The sequence below is a fragment of the Idiotropiscis lumnitzeri genome, chromosome 7 (genome assembly GCF_059441095.1).
Source record: "Idiotropiscis lumnitzeri isolate Australia: NSW breed Sydney's pygmy pipehorse chromosome 7, RoL_Ilum_1.0, whole genome shotgun sequence".
NCBI lineage: Eukaryota > Metazoa > Chordata > Actinopteri > Syngnathiformes > Syngnathidae > Idiotropiscis > Idiotropiscis lumnitzeri.
In genome coordinates, this window is record NC_142397.1 from 23,331,866 (window position 1) to 23,349,685 (window position 17,820).

At 38.6% G+C, this 17,820-nt stretch overlaps 1 protein-coding gene across 12 annotated transcripts in view; it reads left to right on the forward strand.

Moving 5' to 3' along the window:
• bcas3 (BCAS3 microtubule associated cell migration factor) overlaps positions 1-17,820 on the forward strand; it is a 474,526-nt gene that overhangs the window by 350,850 nt on the left and 105,856 nt on the right. Inside the window, exon 23 of one of the 12 annotated variants that reach the window (XM_088299834.1) lies at positions 7,161-9,384. The exons of the other annotated variants lie outside the window; for them this stretch is intronic. Within the exon in view, the coding sequence (XP_088155960.1) occupies positions 7,161-7,267 (107 nt within the window). The 3' untranslated portion in view covers positions 7,268-9,384. Of the gene's footprint in view, positions 1-7,160; positions 9,385-17,820 lie in introns of those variants that run through there. 12 annotated transcript variants of the gene reach the window in all.

Sequence of the window (17,820 nt, forward strand, 5' to 3'; positions counted from 1 at the left end):
CAGCTAAACATAAGACTAAAAAATAGATGCAGAGCAAAGGATCTGAGATATATCCAAAGCCAACATGGAATTAACAACATTTCTGTATGTTAGGTGTTTATCAAAAAACAAAACCTGAACTGGAAACATTGATTGTTATAGTAGCACTTAATTACAATCAACTCATGCTAACTAGCAACCAATACAAATGTCAGCTTTTTTATAGTGCACATTGCGTACATTGTTGACAGAGCACTTCTTGTGCATCTCCAAACTGGTGAGGGGCGCGAATACTTGAGGGAGTTTGAATTATTAGAGTGATACTATATTCAAATCTTGATAGTGCTTGTCACAATGCAAAGTCCCCTTTCAAGTGTTAAGCTGTGATAAGTGTTGCGCTTTCTTGGCCCAGCCAGAGGCAATGCTCATTAACAGAGCTTAACCACACGTGTAGTGAATGGGACAGCTTGTCGACACACAAAGAGATCAACCCCCAGACAGACGCGCGCGCACACACACACACACACACACGCACACACCCCCACACCCACACACCCCTGCACACATTGTTATTGGCGCCAGCTTGACATGTAGACCCTCTGTTAACCTCTTCAGACTGAAAGTGGGAGTTTGCTTCTGTGTGAGGGTATGTGTCTGCATTTGTGCATCTGTGCGTGAATGTGTGTGTATGTGGCGACTGGATGGACAGTATAAACGTCTCAGGTGTTTCAGTTAGCATCAGTCCCCAAGAAGTGTGTAGTGCACTGTATAAATCAATGTAGTTCAGTAATGAACACTCAAATGTCGCAGCCGTCCTTCCTTTACCTGTCATGCACAAGCGGTCACTTGTCATACGTACATTTTTAAACAAGACAGTGATTTTAATTTAGATCACAAATCAGTGCTGTTGTTTAATCCAGCTTCTTTCATTTTAGGTAGCTGGCTAAAGTGAAGCCCTTTCTTTCCGAACAGCACTGAGAAACAGTAATCCATGCATTCGTTACATCGAGGCTAGATTACTGTCATGCACTATACTTTGGAGTCACCCAGTCCTCGCTGAAGCGCATGTCCAAAATGCTGCCACCCGCGTCTTAACTGGCGCTCGGAAGACGGATCACATAACCCCAATCTTGGCCTCTCTTCACTGGCTCTCAGCGCACTTTAGAGTTCACTTTAAGATACTTATATTTGTCTTCAAATCTTTAAATGGCCTCACCCCAGCGTATCTCTCTGATCTCCTCCACCACTACGCACCTGCCCGCTGTCTCAGCTCTGTGGACCAAATGCTGCTGGAGTTGCCGAGGCCTCCCATTAAATGTTAGGCAAATCCCCTCTCTGCCCATTTTTAAAACCCGTTTGAAGACACCTTTTTATTCTTCAGCTTTCTACTCAACATGAGACTGCAGCTGTTCTGCTATTCTTCTGGTATCTATTGTAAATGTGTTTTAATTTGTGTTCTAATTACCTGCTAATTTATATGACCGCATATGGAAAGCGCTTTGCTACAGCTCCAGCTGTTGTGAAATGCGCTATATAAATAAAATTGTATTGTATTGTCCATACTGGAGATAAATACTTTTCAAAACTTACTTAGAATTTTGCATACTCATGCATCAAATATTATGTGCATTTCTGGGAATATGAGACCAGTATGCACAATTGATTGATGGCACAACACAATGACGAGAACACCTTCAACAAATTATATTATAATTTTATATATATATATATATATATATATATACACCGTATTTTAAAGATAAAGATGCCCTTTATTAGTCCCACAATGGGGAAATTTGAGATTTCCGGACTATAAGCCGCTACTTTTCCTAGAATTTGAACCATGCGGCTAATACAACAGTCCGGCTTTTCTGCGGATTTTTCTTTCACCGGTAGGGGCGCTGTGTAGTTCAGAAAATATGCAAAATAAATCTTGACTTTTTTTTTTCGCTTGGGTCTGTTGCCGTTTTAAGAATTTTTTTCAGTACCTTTATGTGCATTCACAGTACAAAATCATTCTGTACATGCAGTAAACAACTTTTTTTTTAAACATGGAAAATTGCGGCTTATAGCCTGGTGCGGCTTGTATATTCTTTCTTTTTCAAAAGGAGTTGCTGCAGCTTCTATATAGGTGCGCCTGGTAGTTGGAAAATACGGTGTGTGTGTTTTGTATATATATATATATATATATATATGTATATATGAAATAATTATTTTACTGGAATGTATGACACTAAACAGCCCGCATCCCCAAATGCACTCCCATATACACATGCACCGTAATGGAATAAGCAACCTTGCACACAGTAGACTAACCAGTTTATGTTAATTGGTTCTTTCACTTTGGCCTTTTTGGTTGTCACATGATGATTTCACAAGGCTGTGCTTTATGGACTTTTACAGTCTGCCGGATGGTACATATCAACTCCAATTTGGCCCATCACTGCCCTTAAGAAAATTTACCAGGGCCTTATTCGGAATGAAAGTAGTCTGTGTCATCCAAGTTGTGGTAAATTCGAATTAGGTCAGATTCCCATGGACGGAGAACTTATGCTTCTGTGAGCTGAAATGGCTAAATTGTGTCATGTAATACATAAAATTTGGATTCAGAAAAAGCCTAATGACAACAGGGACTGGTTTGGACCAGGTTGGCACCAAGATATACAGTGAAAGTCTCTAAACTGCACAGCTACACCACTGATTACTTCGGGAATGTGATTCAGGACCACAAACATGAAAGATGAAAGAGTTTAGGCCTGGTGCTCACAGGTAGCTTTCAAGGACCACATGAGTTGCTCACCGACCTCGTCAAAAAATATTTCACCGGAGAAAAGTAATTTTTTGTGTTTCTATTCTAAAAAAGGAAGATGCACCTTTCATCAGTAAGGTAAATTCTGTATAATATTTGTTACTATTTATTGTATTTTTAAATCATACTTACAAAAGTGTCCCTTTAGAAATTACAATATTTAAAAATAAAATTCAATTAAAGAGTATAGTTCAAAGGTCGTGATGTACTTTTTAAGTATGTATCAAATACCAATGCTTCTTAAACATTAATTTGAAAAGGTAAAGAAAGCAGTGGTACGACGTGAGCAGGAAAATTACACTGCCTGTAGATTATACTGTTTGGATCTTAGATAGACTTGGAGGGAATGGAGTTGATGTTAGCTAGTCTACATGACAGGTCTTGCGCAATGGCAAGTGATTAATATTACCAAAAATATTGATATTATTTGTTTGTTTGCTTCAAATATGTAATAAACCAAAAGACTTTTTTCACTTTGGCAATGAGAAAAACAAAAAACAATTAGATGAAAATCAAAGTGAAATGATCAAAAAAAGATTATATATGTATACATACCGTATTTCTACACCAAAAGACGTGCTGAATCAAAGGGCGCAGCACCAGTTGAGGGTACTATTTCTGTATTCAATACTTACACTGGGCGCGCCGCACTACGAGGCGCATGCTAACTCACGCATGCTAGCTCGCGCATACCAGCACCCATGCAAATAAGGGCTCTCTCTGCTAATGTTATGGCAACATATCTAATCGACGTCAGGGGAGGGATCAGGTCACCTGGTCACAAACTCCTTAGAGTCACGGTTTCAAATTAAAACCAAAAATATCTCTGGACAGCATACAAGTAAACAATGAAACAAAGAAATAAAATGAACACAAAAAATAAATATCTCATGCCATTCAAATCCCCAAAAGAAATAAAAAGAACTCAAAAAGATTACAGCAATGGCTTCTTGGGAACCAGTCAGCCTCAGCCAATCACATGGCTGGTTAGAAAGATGTGAGTGGTGTGCTTTGGGCAGTGTGTGTTTTTTTGTTTTTGCAGTCTGTTGCCTAAACCTGTGATGTTTCTTTCTTGCAATAACGTGAATGATAATACAGACTACGACATCATGGACAGCTGCTTTCTCCTGCACCATCACCAAAAAACTTATTCACATGATGTATTTGTCACACTCAATTCGAAGCTAAGATGTCTCAGACTTTGGCAGGGTGTGCTAACATGCCTTCTGAAATGCCCCAAGGTGATCAGGCCCAATGGCCGAGATAGTTACTCGGTCTATACAATAGGCGTGTTGCATTGCAAGGGAAATTTGTGACTTTAAATTGCGCCTTATGGTCACAAGGATATGGTACATATATACCCACATACATATACACATTTGTACATATACACTTTCATAGAAACATAAACATACACACATGAGAAAACAATCGAACATATCCAAAATGAGTAAAATGAAGTAAAACTTGTTAACTCCCATCCCTTATATCATTAATTATATGTTGACAAATGACAGCTGAATATACACTCGAATCTACAAATATACACATTCATAAGTATTCAAATATATACAATACAATACAACTTTATTTATATAGCGCATTTCGCAACAGCTGGAGCTGTAACAAAGCGCTTTCCATATAGTGTAATATAAATTCGCGGGAAATTAGAAAACAATTAAAACTCAAACAATAGATTTCTGAAGAACAGAAGAACAGCGACAGTCTCATGTTGAGTCGAAAGTTAAAGAATAAAAACGTGTCTTCAAATGAGTTTTAAAAGTGGACAGAGAGGGGGCTTGCCTCACATTTAATGGGATTCCATAGAGAAGGAACGGCAACAGAAAAGGCACGATCCCCCTGAGGCTGCGCTTAGTCCTCAGTACCTCCAGCAGCACGCGGTCCGCAGATCTGAGGCAGCAGGCAGGTGCGTAGGGGTGGAGGGGCTCGGTGAGGTCCGCTAGGGTGAGGCCATTTAAAGATTTGAAGATGAACAGAAGTATCTTAAAGCAAACTTTCAAGCGCACTGGGAGCCAGTGACGAGAGGCCAAGACTAGGGTTCTGTGATCCGTCTTTCGAGATCCAGTTAAGCAGCTGCATTTTACACCAGTTGGAGGTCCTTGAAGGAGGACTGGATGACTCCAAAGTAATGTGTCTTACAATAATCTAGCCTAGATGTAACAAAGGCATGGACTACTGTTTCTAAGTACTGCTGGGAAAGAAAGGGCTTCACTTTAGCCAGCTGCCTAAGATGAAAGAAGCTGGATCGAACAACAGCACTGATTTGCCGATCTAATTTAAAATCACTGTCCAGTTTAAAACCCAAGTTTGAGACTGTTGGCTTTTGATAAGATGCCAGGGGGCCAAGGTCAACAGGTTTGAAAGTAGAAGGGCCACTGGTACCGAACACTGAACACATGACTTCTGTCTTCTTTTCATTGAAATTCAAGAAATTAAATGATTATCCAGATTTTGATTTCCTGTAGACAGGACAGAAGTGGTCTCAAGGCGAAAGTGTCGTTTTTGCTCGTTTCCTTTTCTCAAGAGATTTTGCCTCTATGTCAGGCAACAGTTGTTAATAAGAAGAGTTGATCTAGTTTGCCCGGCTAAATAAAGGTTAATAAACAAATGGAAATATTTGTGGTATACTTTCCGGAAGACAATTCTTACAATGTAGAAATAAAAACATTTTCAGAAGATTGTGAGATGGCTTAAAAAATATCGCTCTGTAATACCACAGAGCAACCAGTTCAGAGTGTCCCCCACCTACTGCCCGAAAACAGCTGGAATAGGCTCCAGCACCCCCGCGACCGTAGTGAGAAGCAGAACAGATAATGGATGGATGGATACTCAAAGAGTCCCACTCCTTGAAAAAAAAAAAATTAAACGCATGTGATTAAAGGGACAAGAGACATAACGTGCAAAACGTTCCTTCACTGATTTTATAAGAGATATGAAACATATACACGCTCCTGCTGAAATGCCAGGTTATTGAGTTAATGAGAAAATAATAATTAGACCAGGATAAATCATTTCAAAACCTTTTCCGCCATTGTGACCTATTACTTGAACCGAATTTGTTTTTTGTTTTCACCAAGGGAAGTAAAAATTAACTCATAACTCAGTCTTCTGCCCTGACCATGTGAACTGAAAATATGGTGTAGACAGCGAGCGAAACAATTTTCCAATAAAAACTCAAAGAGGAGAGTCTTACTTCACGTTTTTATGGAAGTCCTTTTTGTGAAACTGCAAACAAATACAGAGAATGACAAAGAAAACAAGTGGATATATATATATATAATGTATATGTATATGCAAACACACAAAACGTGATAACCTTGACTGTTATTGGATGAAATTATATTTCAAGATACATTCAACCACAAAAAAAGGAAACACAAATGCTGTCAGCTTAAATGTAGCAAAAAAGCTTGTAAAATAAGAATGTGAACTAATAAACATACTGCATACAAATGTGCTTAATTATATATGTACTCACAGATTGTGCCAAAAATGAGCTAAATTAAGGAGGATGCAGTATGAACGAAAATAAAGCCTTCTTCATTGACGAGTGTCTGTTCAAAATGGCGCCCGTGTCAAAAATAAATGCTTCGACAACCTTCACCACTACATGTCGCTGACGTCACGTCTATTCTAATTTCTGGGTCCAAAATACTCAGCATTCAAGGGTTAAGATGGCTTTTGAAATTACAGTGATTACTCGTTTATCGCGGGAGTTACGTTCCACAAATAACCCGTGATAAGTCAAATCCGTGAAGTAGTCTTTTTTTTTTATTATACAATGCATTTGATATGATGCATTGTTGTGGTTTGTGTGTGCGTGTAGATGGGAAGTTGTGGTGCTGCAGTGCCACCTTGTGGCATTGTCGCGTTCGTTCTAAGCGTGTTCTCTCTTAATTTTGTTATTCAACTTCCGGGTTGCTTCACTTTGTGATCATATGTTGACAGAGGAACGTCAAAAAATCCAACTATATTAACACACATTAGGTATAGAGCAATAATTTGTTTGATTGTTTTGGGAAAGAATTTACATTGTGATTTTCCGTTATTTTACATTGTCCGTAGCTCAGAATCTCTATGTTTATCCCAAGCTAACGCAAGATAGCTGACTGTCGGAATTGTTAACTAGCGCCCTTAGAGAGCGGAATGAGGTACGGTAGTGTATAAAATGTTAAATATATTAAAAATGTAAATTATTAGTTGGACGGTATATTGAAATGGTATAATATGATTCATTTGTATATCTTCATTCCTTTGTTTTGAGTTGATAGGAGCATTGTGTATCCATAATTGATATGTGAATTATTTGTGAAACTACGATTACAATTTTTGTTTTTCTGTTGTTCTGTAGTTTTCATGGTGCAGAATGCTGAACATTCTCGGTCAGAGATTGAAGATTATCGAAACTCTCTGCGTCCTTATTCGAAACCCAAGGGGCCGCTACATAGAGCACAATAAAAAAAATTCCACGAAGCCACAAAAGTCGAAGCTCGATTAGGCGAGGGATCACCATACTTGTAAAATGTTATAAAATGTTGTTCAATTGTCAATGCAAATGTGCAGCAGTGGTTTATATAATCACTGAGTGCTGAGCTCATTTCCCAGTCAATGTTACGATAACTTAGCCCTTCAATTGACTGTAGATCTAATATTCTACCCCACTTCTCACCCCAAAAAAAAAAATGCTGGGTCAGGCTTCATAGGTGAATGGATGGCAATAGTGCCTTAACTAAGAAGAGGGGTGGCAATAGGCATGAATTCATGCCTATCTTTTTTGTCTGAATCTTTTCAACCATGCTTTTATTTTTACTTTTTGTTGTTTTGTTTTTTCATGGGTAATCTGTTCCGCTCTGGTAATAATTTGCCCTGTGGTTGCAAAAAACATATAAGAGCCTCAAACTGAATATCAAAACAGATGGACAGGCTGCATGTGGACCTTGGAAAACCGGTCTGTGTAAAGCATTACAAAAGCCTTCTGAGACACTCAGCCACTACGTGAAGAACAGTGTCTTCTCATCTTTTCTCCCCTTTTCCTTCCTTCCTCACCATCTCAATCTCAAGACTGGTTGCTTTTTATATCCCTCCTGAGGTTTTTCTCTTCCGTTTCTACACATCGGCTTCTTCATTCACTGCTTTGTTCAGATCTACATTTTAGGAAACACAAAAATGAGAACTTATTCTACATGCCTCTATTTAATCACATTTTATTAGAAGTGTAATGTACAGCAATGATTTATCAAATATGTTTTTGCCCATACCTGTTATATATTTGGATTCATTTTATTTAATGCTCCTTTTCACACATTTAATAGTCGATGGAGGAATGACTGAAGTTATATGAAGACCACCCTTAAAAGAAACCATTATATTTCCATCCCCCATCCATACTTCCATCCATCCATTTTCTGCCTCTTATCCAGCGTCAGGTTGCAAGGTTAACAAGTTCATGCAACTCACCACTCCTGATTCATTTTCCTTTATTCTATTAGGCAGTGTGATTGAACATGAATCATGGAAATATCAATACAATACAATACAATAAAACTATATCTATAGAGCACTTTTTACAAAAGCTGGAGCTGCATAGCATATGTAGTAGTATGAATTAGTATGAAATTAGAACACAAATTAAAACACACAAACACATCTACAATAGATACCAGAAGATCGGTTTTGTTGATTTTGATTTAGTATTTAGTTTCAGGTTTTGCCTTGTCTGTTTGTGTCTGGTCAGATGATTGTGTCCACCTGTATTTGTCGTCCAACTCCCTAGTGTTAACCAATCAGCTCCCTCCAACCCTTTGTGTCTCGTTAATTTGTTTGTATTTAGTTCCATTTCCTTTTAGTTCTTGCCGGGTCATTAGTTATGCCAAGGTCCATGTCAGTTGTTCACATGCCTGTCTGCTTTCTCCAGTTAAGTCAAGTCCTTGTGTTTTGTTGATCGCTGTTATTTTGTACTTCAGTCTTTTGTTCATTCCAAGTTCCTCGTTTGCCTTTTTGTTTTCTTGATATTAATTATCCCTTTAAGTTACTCCTGCTTCGCTTCCCTGTATTTGGGTCCTCCTCAACTTCCTTGTGAAACCTGACAGAATGTAGGCGGCCATATTGGAAACATTTGATGAGTTCACATAATCACTGTTGTCATGCGTGCTGCAATACACTACTGTTAATTTGGGAGGTTTTCTGATCTATTGTGCTATAAAAAATTATGTTTGCTTCGTCAAGTATTCCCATAATTTAAATGACGCTCTTAAGCGTCAGGTTTCATTTTCTTATATGAAAAAAAAAAGCCGTTTAAATGGGAAATTCAATAGATATGCGTGAGAAGATGGGAATATATGACGAGTAATAGACAGATTATTGGGCAGACACATCAGGTTTGGCGAAAATAAATTCCAATGTATCAGTACCCCAAAGTGGCCTGGACTGCGAGGGCCCTTCATAGTGGCTTGCAGCTCCATTTATTATTATTGCATGTACAAAACTCACCAAATGTTACACACACATCGGGTCTGGTGAAAAATGTGGTATTTTTAAAGTGGTCATAAACAATAAAAACAGAATGTGTCATGATCTGTTGTGGTTGATTTTGGTTTGGTATTTAGTTTTAGCAACAAAGACTTGAATCCCAACTGGGAAACAGACTGGTAAAATAAAATCAGTGTCAAAATCTGAATCTGATTTAGAAAAGAGAGGTTAACCAAATCTGGGCCATCTCATCTTCACAATCATAAAAGTCAGAGTCGGGGGGGGGTAAAATAGAAGGGCAACGTGGAGATACTTGGACAAGTAGGTGCCACAGGTGAGCGAGACGTAGAGGAAAAGATCTGATGCGAAGAGCATGGTAGCTGGCAGTGTGACAGCCTGGGCGACCGATAAAGGAGGAGTAGCAAAACAAAGTGATAAAAGCAAAGCAGCAGCCAGTGAGATGATCACTCCCTGATTGGCGGTCGTGGGATGGTAAGGAGCATGTGGTGACGTTTGCGGCTCAATGGATTGTGTCTGAGTCTGCTAGGTGCACAACGTACTGCCACATGAGGAGCAGAATTTGGACACAGTGGAAGACATTACACCGAAGTTGAAAAGCAAAAAGTCTTTTTATCTACAAAAATACGGGATAACAACAGAGCATGCTTGACTTTCTGACGTGTCACTGAGTAATTCAATTTTATATCCAGATCCTATTTGACAGGATAAACTCAAGGCATATTAAAAGCATGAAAACATAATATAACCACAGCAACTGCGTTGCTTCTGCATCATGGCTGATTCACAAATATTGTCAATATCCAGAAAACGTGGATGTGCATTGTAAATTACTGTTGCAATAGTATTGTGGGCTTCCATTTCTTGTGTGATTGTTTGCATTTCTGTTGTTTTTATTTTGTTTTTGTTTTTTTAACCAAATTTTTGGCACATAATGACTGCCGTTAAACACTTACCGTATTTTCCGGACTAGAAGCCGCACCAGGCAATAAGCCGCAGTTCTCAACGATGAAAAAAAATAGTTGTTTACTGCATGTACAGAATGATTTTGTACTGTGAATGCACATAAAGGTACATAAACATATTGTTATAACAGTACCTTTTAACACGGCAACAACTTTGCTAATTAAAAAGGAACAGACTCCAGAGAAAAAACAATTGAGATTTATTTAGTGTATTTCCTGAACTATAGATATAGAGCACCCCTACCGGTGAAAGAAGAATCCACAGAAAAGCTGCATCACTGTGTTAGCTGCACGATTAAAAATCTAGGAAAAAAGTAGCGTTTTATAGTCCAGAAAATACGGTGTATGAGTCTTGTTTTATAATTATTCATAATGACTAACACTAAAAATAATGCCATGTTTTTGAGAATTTGGGAGTTTCCGTGCCTTGGTCAGGAAGTGAACTGACACTTTTCAGGAACACCATCCTCTTTTTTATTTATGTTAATCCATTTATGATGTAGTATCTTCTGTAACGAGATTGGATGCACAACTATATTCACATGGGCTATGAAGAAAACCTAACTAGGAAATGCGAATTAAAACATTCAGTAATGACACACATCACTTGACTTTATCAAACTCATTTCATCTCTTTCTCAGCCCTCCTCCCTAGTTCTTCTCATAACCCTTTAAGACTCCACGTGGGAAGGAAAATACAAAGATGGGGAGCTGGGAGACTTGAGAAAATGCAAAGAAAGGGTGTGACAGGGCAAACTTTGTTTATCTGGTAGTGTGCAGAAATAGCTCAGGGTAAACATACACTACCATGGGAATTTCCCTCATGGAGCTATGCCACTAATATAAACACAACTAGTACTCCTTGGCGTACCCGTTTCCTTTTATATGATGACCAACATAGCTATATTCATTGATAAACAACATATAATTAACACACCTAGGTCAGGTGTTGCCTATCATCTTCACTACCACAGTTTTAAGTTTGATTGCTTACATCACCAAGTAAATAAATATAAAATAATAATAACCCTCTGTGAAAGGAAAAAAAAACCCTAAAAAAACTTACTTGAAACAGACAAAAGTCATACATAAAATCTACATAAAATTAACAACTGAAAATTTACTTAATTTTCGTGGGCCAACAAAATCTTAAATAAGGTTACCAAGATTTGACCTACGCAGTTCCATTAGGTATGTGTGTGTTTGCCCGTGTATGAGGATGCATGTGTGTGTGCACGTGCCTGCGTATGCGATACATGCATCTGTATCAAATAATGTTTCGAAAATTGAGTTACAATGGCAATGGGATCAAAAGCAATGGTTCAATATTATTCAAATGAGTTATGTCTCTTTGATTTTTCAGAGTAGATAGTGTTATTTTCCTTTGTGTCAATTACAATTACCTCAGTTTTATTTTGATTTCGCTGAAGGAAATTTTGATTCAACCAGTATTTTTTTTAGGCAGTGACACAACAAATCAATTGAACTGTCATTTGGGATAATTGATGAGTATTGTTGGAGCCACAGCCATGATAGTCAGCGTTGGCCTTCTCAAGCATTTGACCCCAGTAAGAGTAAAGTAGCAGGGAATGGAGGCATAAACATACAATCAATATGCAATACTCCATTGCCATCCTTCTACAGTACTCACCTGAGTCAAAATAAGACCAAGTGTGTCGCCGGCAAAACCCGCCCCACCAACAATCGCCACAAACACTGGGGAAACAGGCAAGGCAGGCAGACAGACAGGCACCAAATAAGTAATGTGATACAGAGGTATAATTTTATAATATGATAACTCTTAATTCAATTTCTTTATCAAGCCTGCAAACATAAAGGGACCTATTTTATCTTTTTAATATACACACTACATTTGAACTGGGATGATCAGAGATAAATGCATTTGGTATATGCTACCGTATAAACATTCTGCCCTATCCACACTCAACCGCTGAATTACACCTTGTTTAATGTTTGTAATATAACATACAGGTTTATTCTTTTCCTTCTGCTCTAGTGTACCTTATACCAAATTGAATATCCAGGTATCATAGATTGAGATTATTGATAGCTATGTCTTAATTCACCACCATACATTGGAAAGTTTGTGCAATATGCTGATAAAGGACATATAATTCCACAGCACCACTGGGAGAGCACAAAAAAAGGATGCTTGTCACCACATTCCTGTCATTTGGCAACGAGAATGGGAGAATACTTGCTTGGTATAGCCTGGGGAAAAGTTAGACTTACCCCAGAGGCGCGAGCGTTGACCCATCAGGGAGAAGATTTTGGAGATTCAGGAAAAGAGTGGTAAGCACTGCTGGGAACAGAGTCCCTGGTGTCCTGCTATTGTTACCTTTTCCCCTGACCTTCTCTAAGGACACATACAAAACAGAACTCTCATTGTTCAGCTTCTGGAGAATAGTTACTGACAAATGTGACACTTAAAAATGTTTCCTTTTATGACAGCTAAAATATGTATATAAAGAGTACTTGTCTTCTAATAAATAAAAAAAAATCAGAAAAAGCTTTTTTTGATGCCAAAATAAAATATATTTTCAACAATCCAAATAGTTACAATATTAACATTTGCCGAAAATGCAAAAATGTGTGTGTGTATTAACGTCCATCCCTCGACACATATTTTTTGGGTGTGGTAGGATGGAAGCATACGACAGGATACACCACATATTTCAACTAGGGTTGTCTCGACTTGTCGACGTAGCAGACGACGTATATCCGTCGGCGTGCATAACATGCCATCGATGTCGCTCAAAAAAAGAAAAAGAAACGTTGCATGTCGATGACGTGAATACGTTCGTATGCACAACATACCGTCGAGTGTCGTTGACAGCCACACGTACATACCTTCAGTTGTAAACATGTGCGCACAGCAAAAAAGAAAGGAGAACAGAATAAATGGCAGAGGCACCGGATCCGAGCGTTCCAGGTGGGAAACCGGAGAGTGGTACGCCAAAACAGCTGAAAAAGCGGACAAGAAAGTCCAAAGTATGGTTGTCAGTAGCCTTTTTAAATCAGTGAAGAATGAACACCTGAAGCGATGTCAACCGGGTGTACTGCTGGAAGATGATGGAAAGCAAAAAGCTAGAGGTTAAGTCCATCTAACCAACTAATGTGACACGGTTTTACTTAAGTTATGTGCAACGTATTAACATTCATTGTTAAGTTTAATTTCTCGTAACAGCGGATTGTTGTCAAAGTTACACGGTGTTGTGTTTTCAGCTTTGTGCATTATATAGCTAACATAAGCGGAGCTCATTCACTCCGGTAAAATTGTTTTGGTGCTTGTAGGTAATGTTACTGGTTCCGCTGCTTTATGCGCCATTGTACATGTATTCTTTACTTATCCATAAAGAATAACACGTGAGATTTTTTTTTTGTATCTGCTCATGAAAGCTCTTCGTCTCATCGTCTCTGTGCAGACATCATGCACTGCACTGCACAACATGCAGGTCGTGTTTAGGATGATGTTCTGCTCCCGCTGATTTAAAAAAAAACTTGAGAAGCACTAACCTGCTTACCATGGACTGCATGAATATATGTGTGCCTTTTTAAAATCATTGCGATAATATTTCAATGTCCTCTGATTTACTTGTATTTATCAGGTTAAAGCAAACTGACGTTGCAGTTTTTACCCTCCAAAAAAGAATAATGAACACAAGAAGAGCATCTGAATTGACACAAAGTATCCTCAAAATGACGCTAGAGAGGAGAGAAGTGAAATCCTGTTGGAAAAAGTTCTGTTTGTATTCACTTGCTCTAGTTTTTAGTATTTGACCTAATTTTTTTGTTTATTTAAGAGTTATTTATTTTTTAGTCATAATTATTTTACTTGGGCCGCTGAACATGCGCTCACATATTGTTTCAATGTAATGCATCGACAGAGAAATACATCATTCAGGTTCACGCGTCAGATGCTTATTTAAAAGCGACATGATTGATTTAATTTCATTTTTTTTTTTCGCTTAAATAAAAAAATATCTATATAAATGTTTACAAGTGATTTTATGAATTAATAACTATCAATGCCAACATAATTGCTGGATTATTTGAAAAATTTGTTTAAAAATTATATTTTAGACTAATCGGGAGAAAAATAATCTTTTGGGACAGCCCTAATTTCAACACCCCAATACATGGTGAGAAATGCTTTGAGTTCTTTCTTAGGTTTGCAGTCAGCATGACACCAGGCAGAATCATCCAGACATCTACTCCCTCCATTACCTGTACGATATTGAAATAGACTTACAATAAAAATATATTTACTGGACTTGTTGCAAAGTGAATTAAAGAAAACATTAAAGATAAAGATGTAATTTAATAGTCCCACAATGGGGCAGCAAAGATATAGATCACACAGAGGCAGCAGCGTAATGAGGCCGTTAATGTATAACATTGGCAGCAGACATTCATAAAAAGCATGCAAATATACACAGTATATACCTATATACACAAATCCTCATGTATATACATACTTACATCCCACAACATTCCAAGTGTTAGGAAGCACTCCTAATGTCTGTCCATTGTACAGAGGGGAAATAAATAAAAATGCTGCAATGATAAAGAAAATACTGAATGATAGAAAATACTGCAATGATAAAAATATTGCAATGATAAAAATACTGTAATAGTAAAAGTACAGCAAATGATAGAAAGTAGTGCAATGGTAAAAGTGCTGCAATGATAAAAAAAATACTGCAGTGATAGAAAATACTGCAATGATAAAAGTACTGTAATAGTAGAAGTACTGCAATGATAGAAAATACTGCAATGATAAAAGTACTGTCGTGGTAAAAATACTGCAAAGATAAAAAATACTGCAATGATAAAAGTACTGTCACCTTTCGTTGCCCTGCCAATAGGAGGAATGGGTGTGATTCTTCTGCTGGAACTAAACTTGTTCGTAATTTAAGGCTTCCTGTAGTATAGGGAGTTTGGAATATGTATGGACATGGGCTGATGAAGTGTGAAAGAAGGTTATTTTGAGGTTACTAAAAGTTACCATCAAATTCACTCTCCTCTTTGCTTTTTTTCCTTCGGGCCCACGGGAAAAGTTTCTCTGTTGCTTTCAAAGCCCATCCAAGGGGAAATCTTTCCTTTCGAGTCAGGTTCAGCATCATACAAATAATCAGCGTCCCAATTTTCTGTAGCCTTGTTTGAAAAGCACAATGAGGTAGTTGGACGTGAGATGCCTGGCTCCCCTCGATTGTCCATGTGTGCCTTTTACGCTGCTTGCTCCCGATGAGAGGCTCAGGAGCAGAATACCTTGGGTTCCTTGCATGCTGTCAGCAGCATTGATATTTTGATCAACTGATGATATTCACTTTATGCCTTTTTACCTCTGAAGAGAGCTTCTTCTCGTGTCAGCTTGTATTTCGCCATTTTTCAATTGCTCTGCATATATCCTCTTAATTTAGCCTTAGCATGGCCACGTTATTTCCCACAATGTGGTATTATTGTACTGAATAAACAGTAGAGCCTGTTTTAAAAATTATTTATTGTAGAGATTTATCCATCCATCCACATCCATCTTCTGTACCGCTTCTCCTCACTAGGGTCGTGGGGGGTGCTGGTGCCTATCCCAGCTATCTTCGGGCAGTAGGCGGGGGACACCCTGAACTGGTTCCCAGCCAATTGCAGGGCACACAGAGACGAACAACCATCCGCGCTCACCCTCATACCTAGGGCAATTTAGAGTGTTCAATCGGCCTGCCATGCATGTTTTTGGAATGTGGGTGGAAACCGGAGTACCCGGAGGAAACCCACGCAAGCACGGGGAGAACATGCAAACTCCACACAGGATGGCCGGAGCCGGGATCGAACCCACGCCCGATGCTGTCTCTCACTGTGAGGCCATTGTGCTAACCAGTCGGCCACCGAGCCGCCCTGTAGAGATTTATTTTCTTTAAAAAATATACATAAGTAATCCACATAAAACATGGTTGGAAAATCTTTTAATTCTATTTAGATTTGGCATATTTAATACATGGTCAATAAGCCACTCTGGATATGTTTTTTCAGCTGGTAAAATGTTGTTTGACTGGTTGATTTCAGATGATTCCTAAAAGTTAGGTCTGAGCCTATCAGCACCACAAGATTTTGGACTTGGTCTTTGTTTTCTAACAACCATCATCTTTTCTTTTTTGCCGAAAACAATTACCTCTGTTTTGTTTTGGTTTAGATGAAGGAAATTTTAGATCATCCAGTTATTAATTTGCTCTAGTCAGTGACACAATATGTTGAGTGAACTGCTGTCATTTGGGGACATTGATAGATATAGCTGTGTGTTATCTGCATCACTGTGATAGCCAACATTGGGGTTCTGAAGCATTTGACCCAAAGGTATCATATACAGACTGAACAGAAGGGGTCCAAGGACTGACCCTCATGGCTAATCAGTTTTATTCAAAACTTCCAATGCTCACAAAGTAACTAATTTGTAATGGTCGGGGGGAACCGTAATGGTAAGAGAAAAGGACCCAAGAGCAACCGGGATATGAGAATGTGTTTATTTTTGTAGAAGCGAGTGAAGGCAGCGGGTCCGGAGTTCAGCAGGCTAGGCGATGGGGTGGTAGACGCGGTCCGGTCTTCTAGGGCAAGCGGTGGTGACACGGGCTTGGGCGGACAGGCAGAAAGAAGGCTTGAGGAAGCACACAAGAGCACGGGATCAATACGAGCAAAAGGACAGCAGTAGCAAGGCAAATCTGCTTTTTGCAAGTACGGGCCAAAGTACCACGGGTGTAATAGGATAATCCGGCACCTGACTCCTGGCTGCGCTGAGCTTTTATGCTGTTGCTGATGGTGCTGATGAGCTGCAGGGGCCAGAAATTGCAGAGGCATGCCTGGGCGTGGAACGAGGAAGCCGCCAAAGCCAAGCCAAAGACAAATAATAGACTCCCCAAAACATTAAAAGCACAGGACACCACATAATTTCCTCCAAGTAAAAACTAAATAATTTTAGAATTGTTCCATTAAATGCCACCCAAGATTCCAACCAGTTCAACCATATGTTATGATCAATTGTATTAAAAGCTGCACTGAGAGCCAATAAGACTAGCACCAACACGTTTCGTGTCAGTGTTCAATCTCATGTCATTTAGAACTTTAATAAGATCTGTTTCTGTACTATGAGGCGGTCGGAATCCTGATTGGGATTTGAGTTTGACTTCAAGAATTTGCTCAGGTGATTAAAAACCACTTTCTCGTCTATCTTGAATAAAACCCAAGATTTGAAATTGGTCTATAATTTACTAAAAAAAGGACACATGAAGCATTTTCTTTTTTACAAGGAGCTTGACTACTTTCAGGTTTTTAGAAAACTTACCTGACTGAAGTGAGCTGTTCATTTTTTTGCTTTAACTCTGAACATATATCATTGGTTATATTTTTTTTCATCCTCTATATTAGTCCGCCATGGTAATTGAATTATTCCTGGGTTTTTGTGTGCCTCGTCATTTTGTAATTTTTCTGGCTTGTGACAATGTTTGACCTGATTGGTTGTACTTTTTCACTGAAGTAGCAGGGAAATTCCTT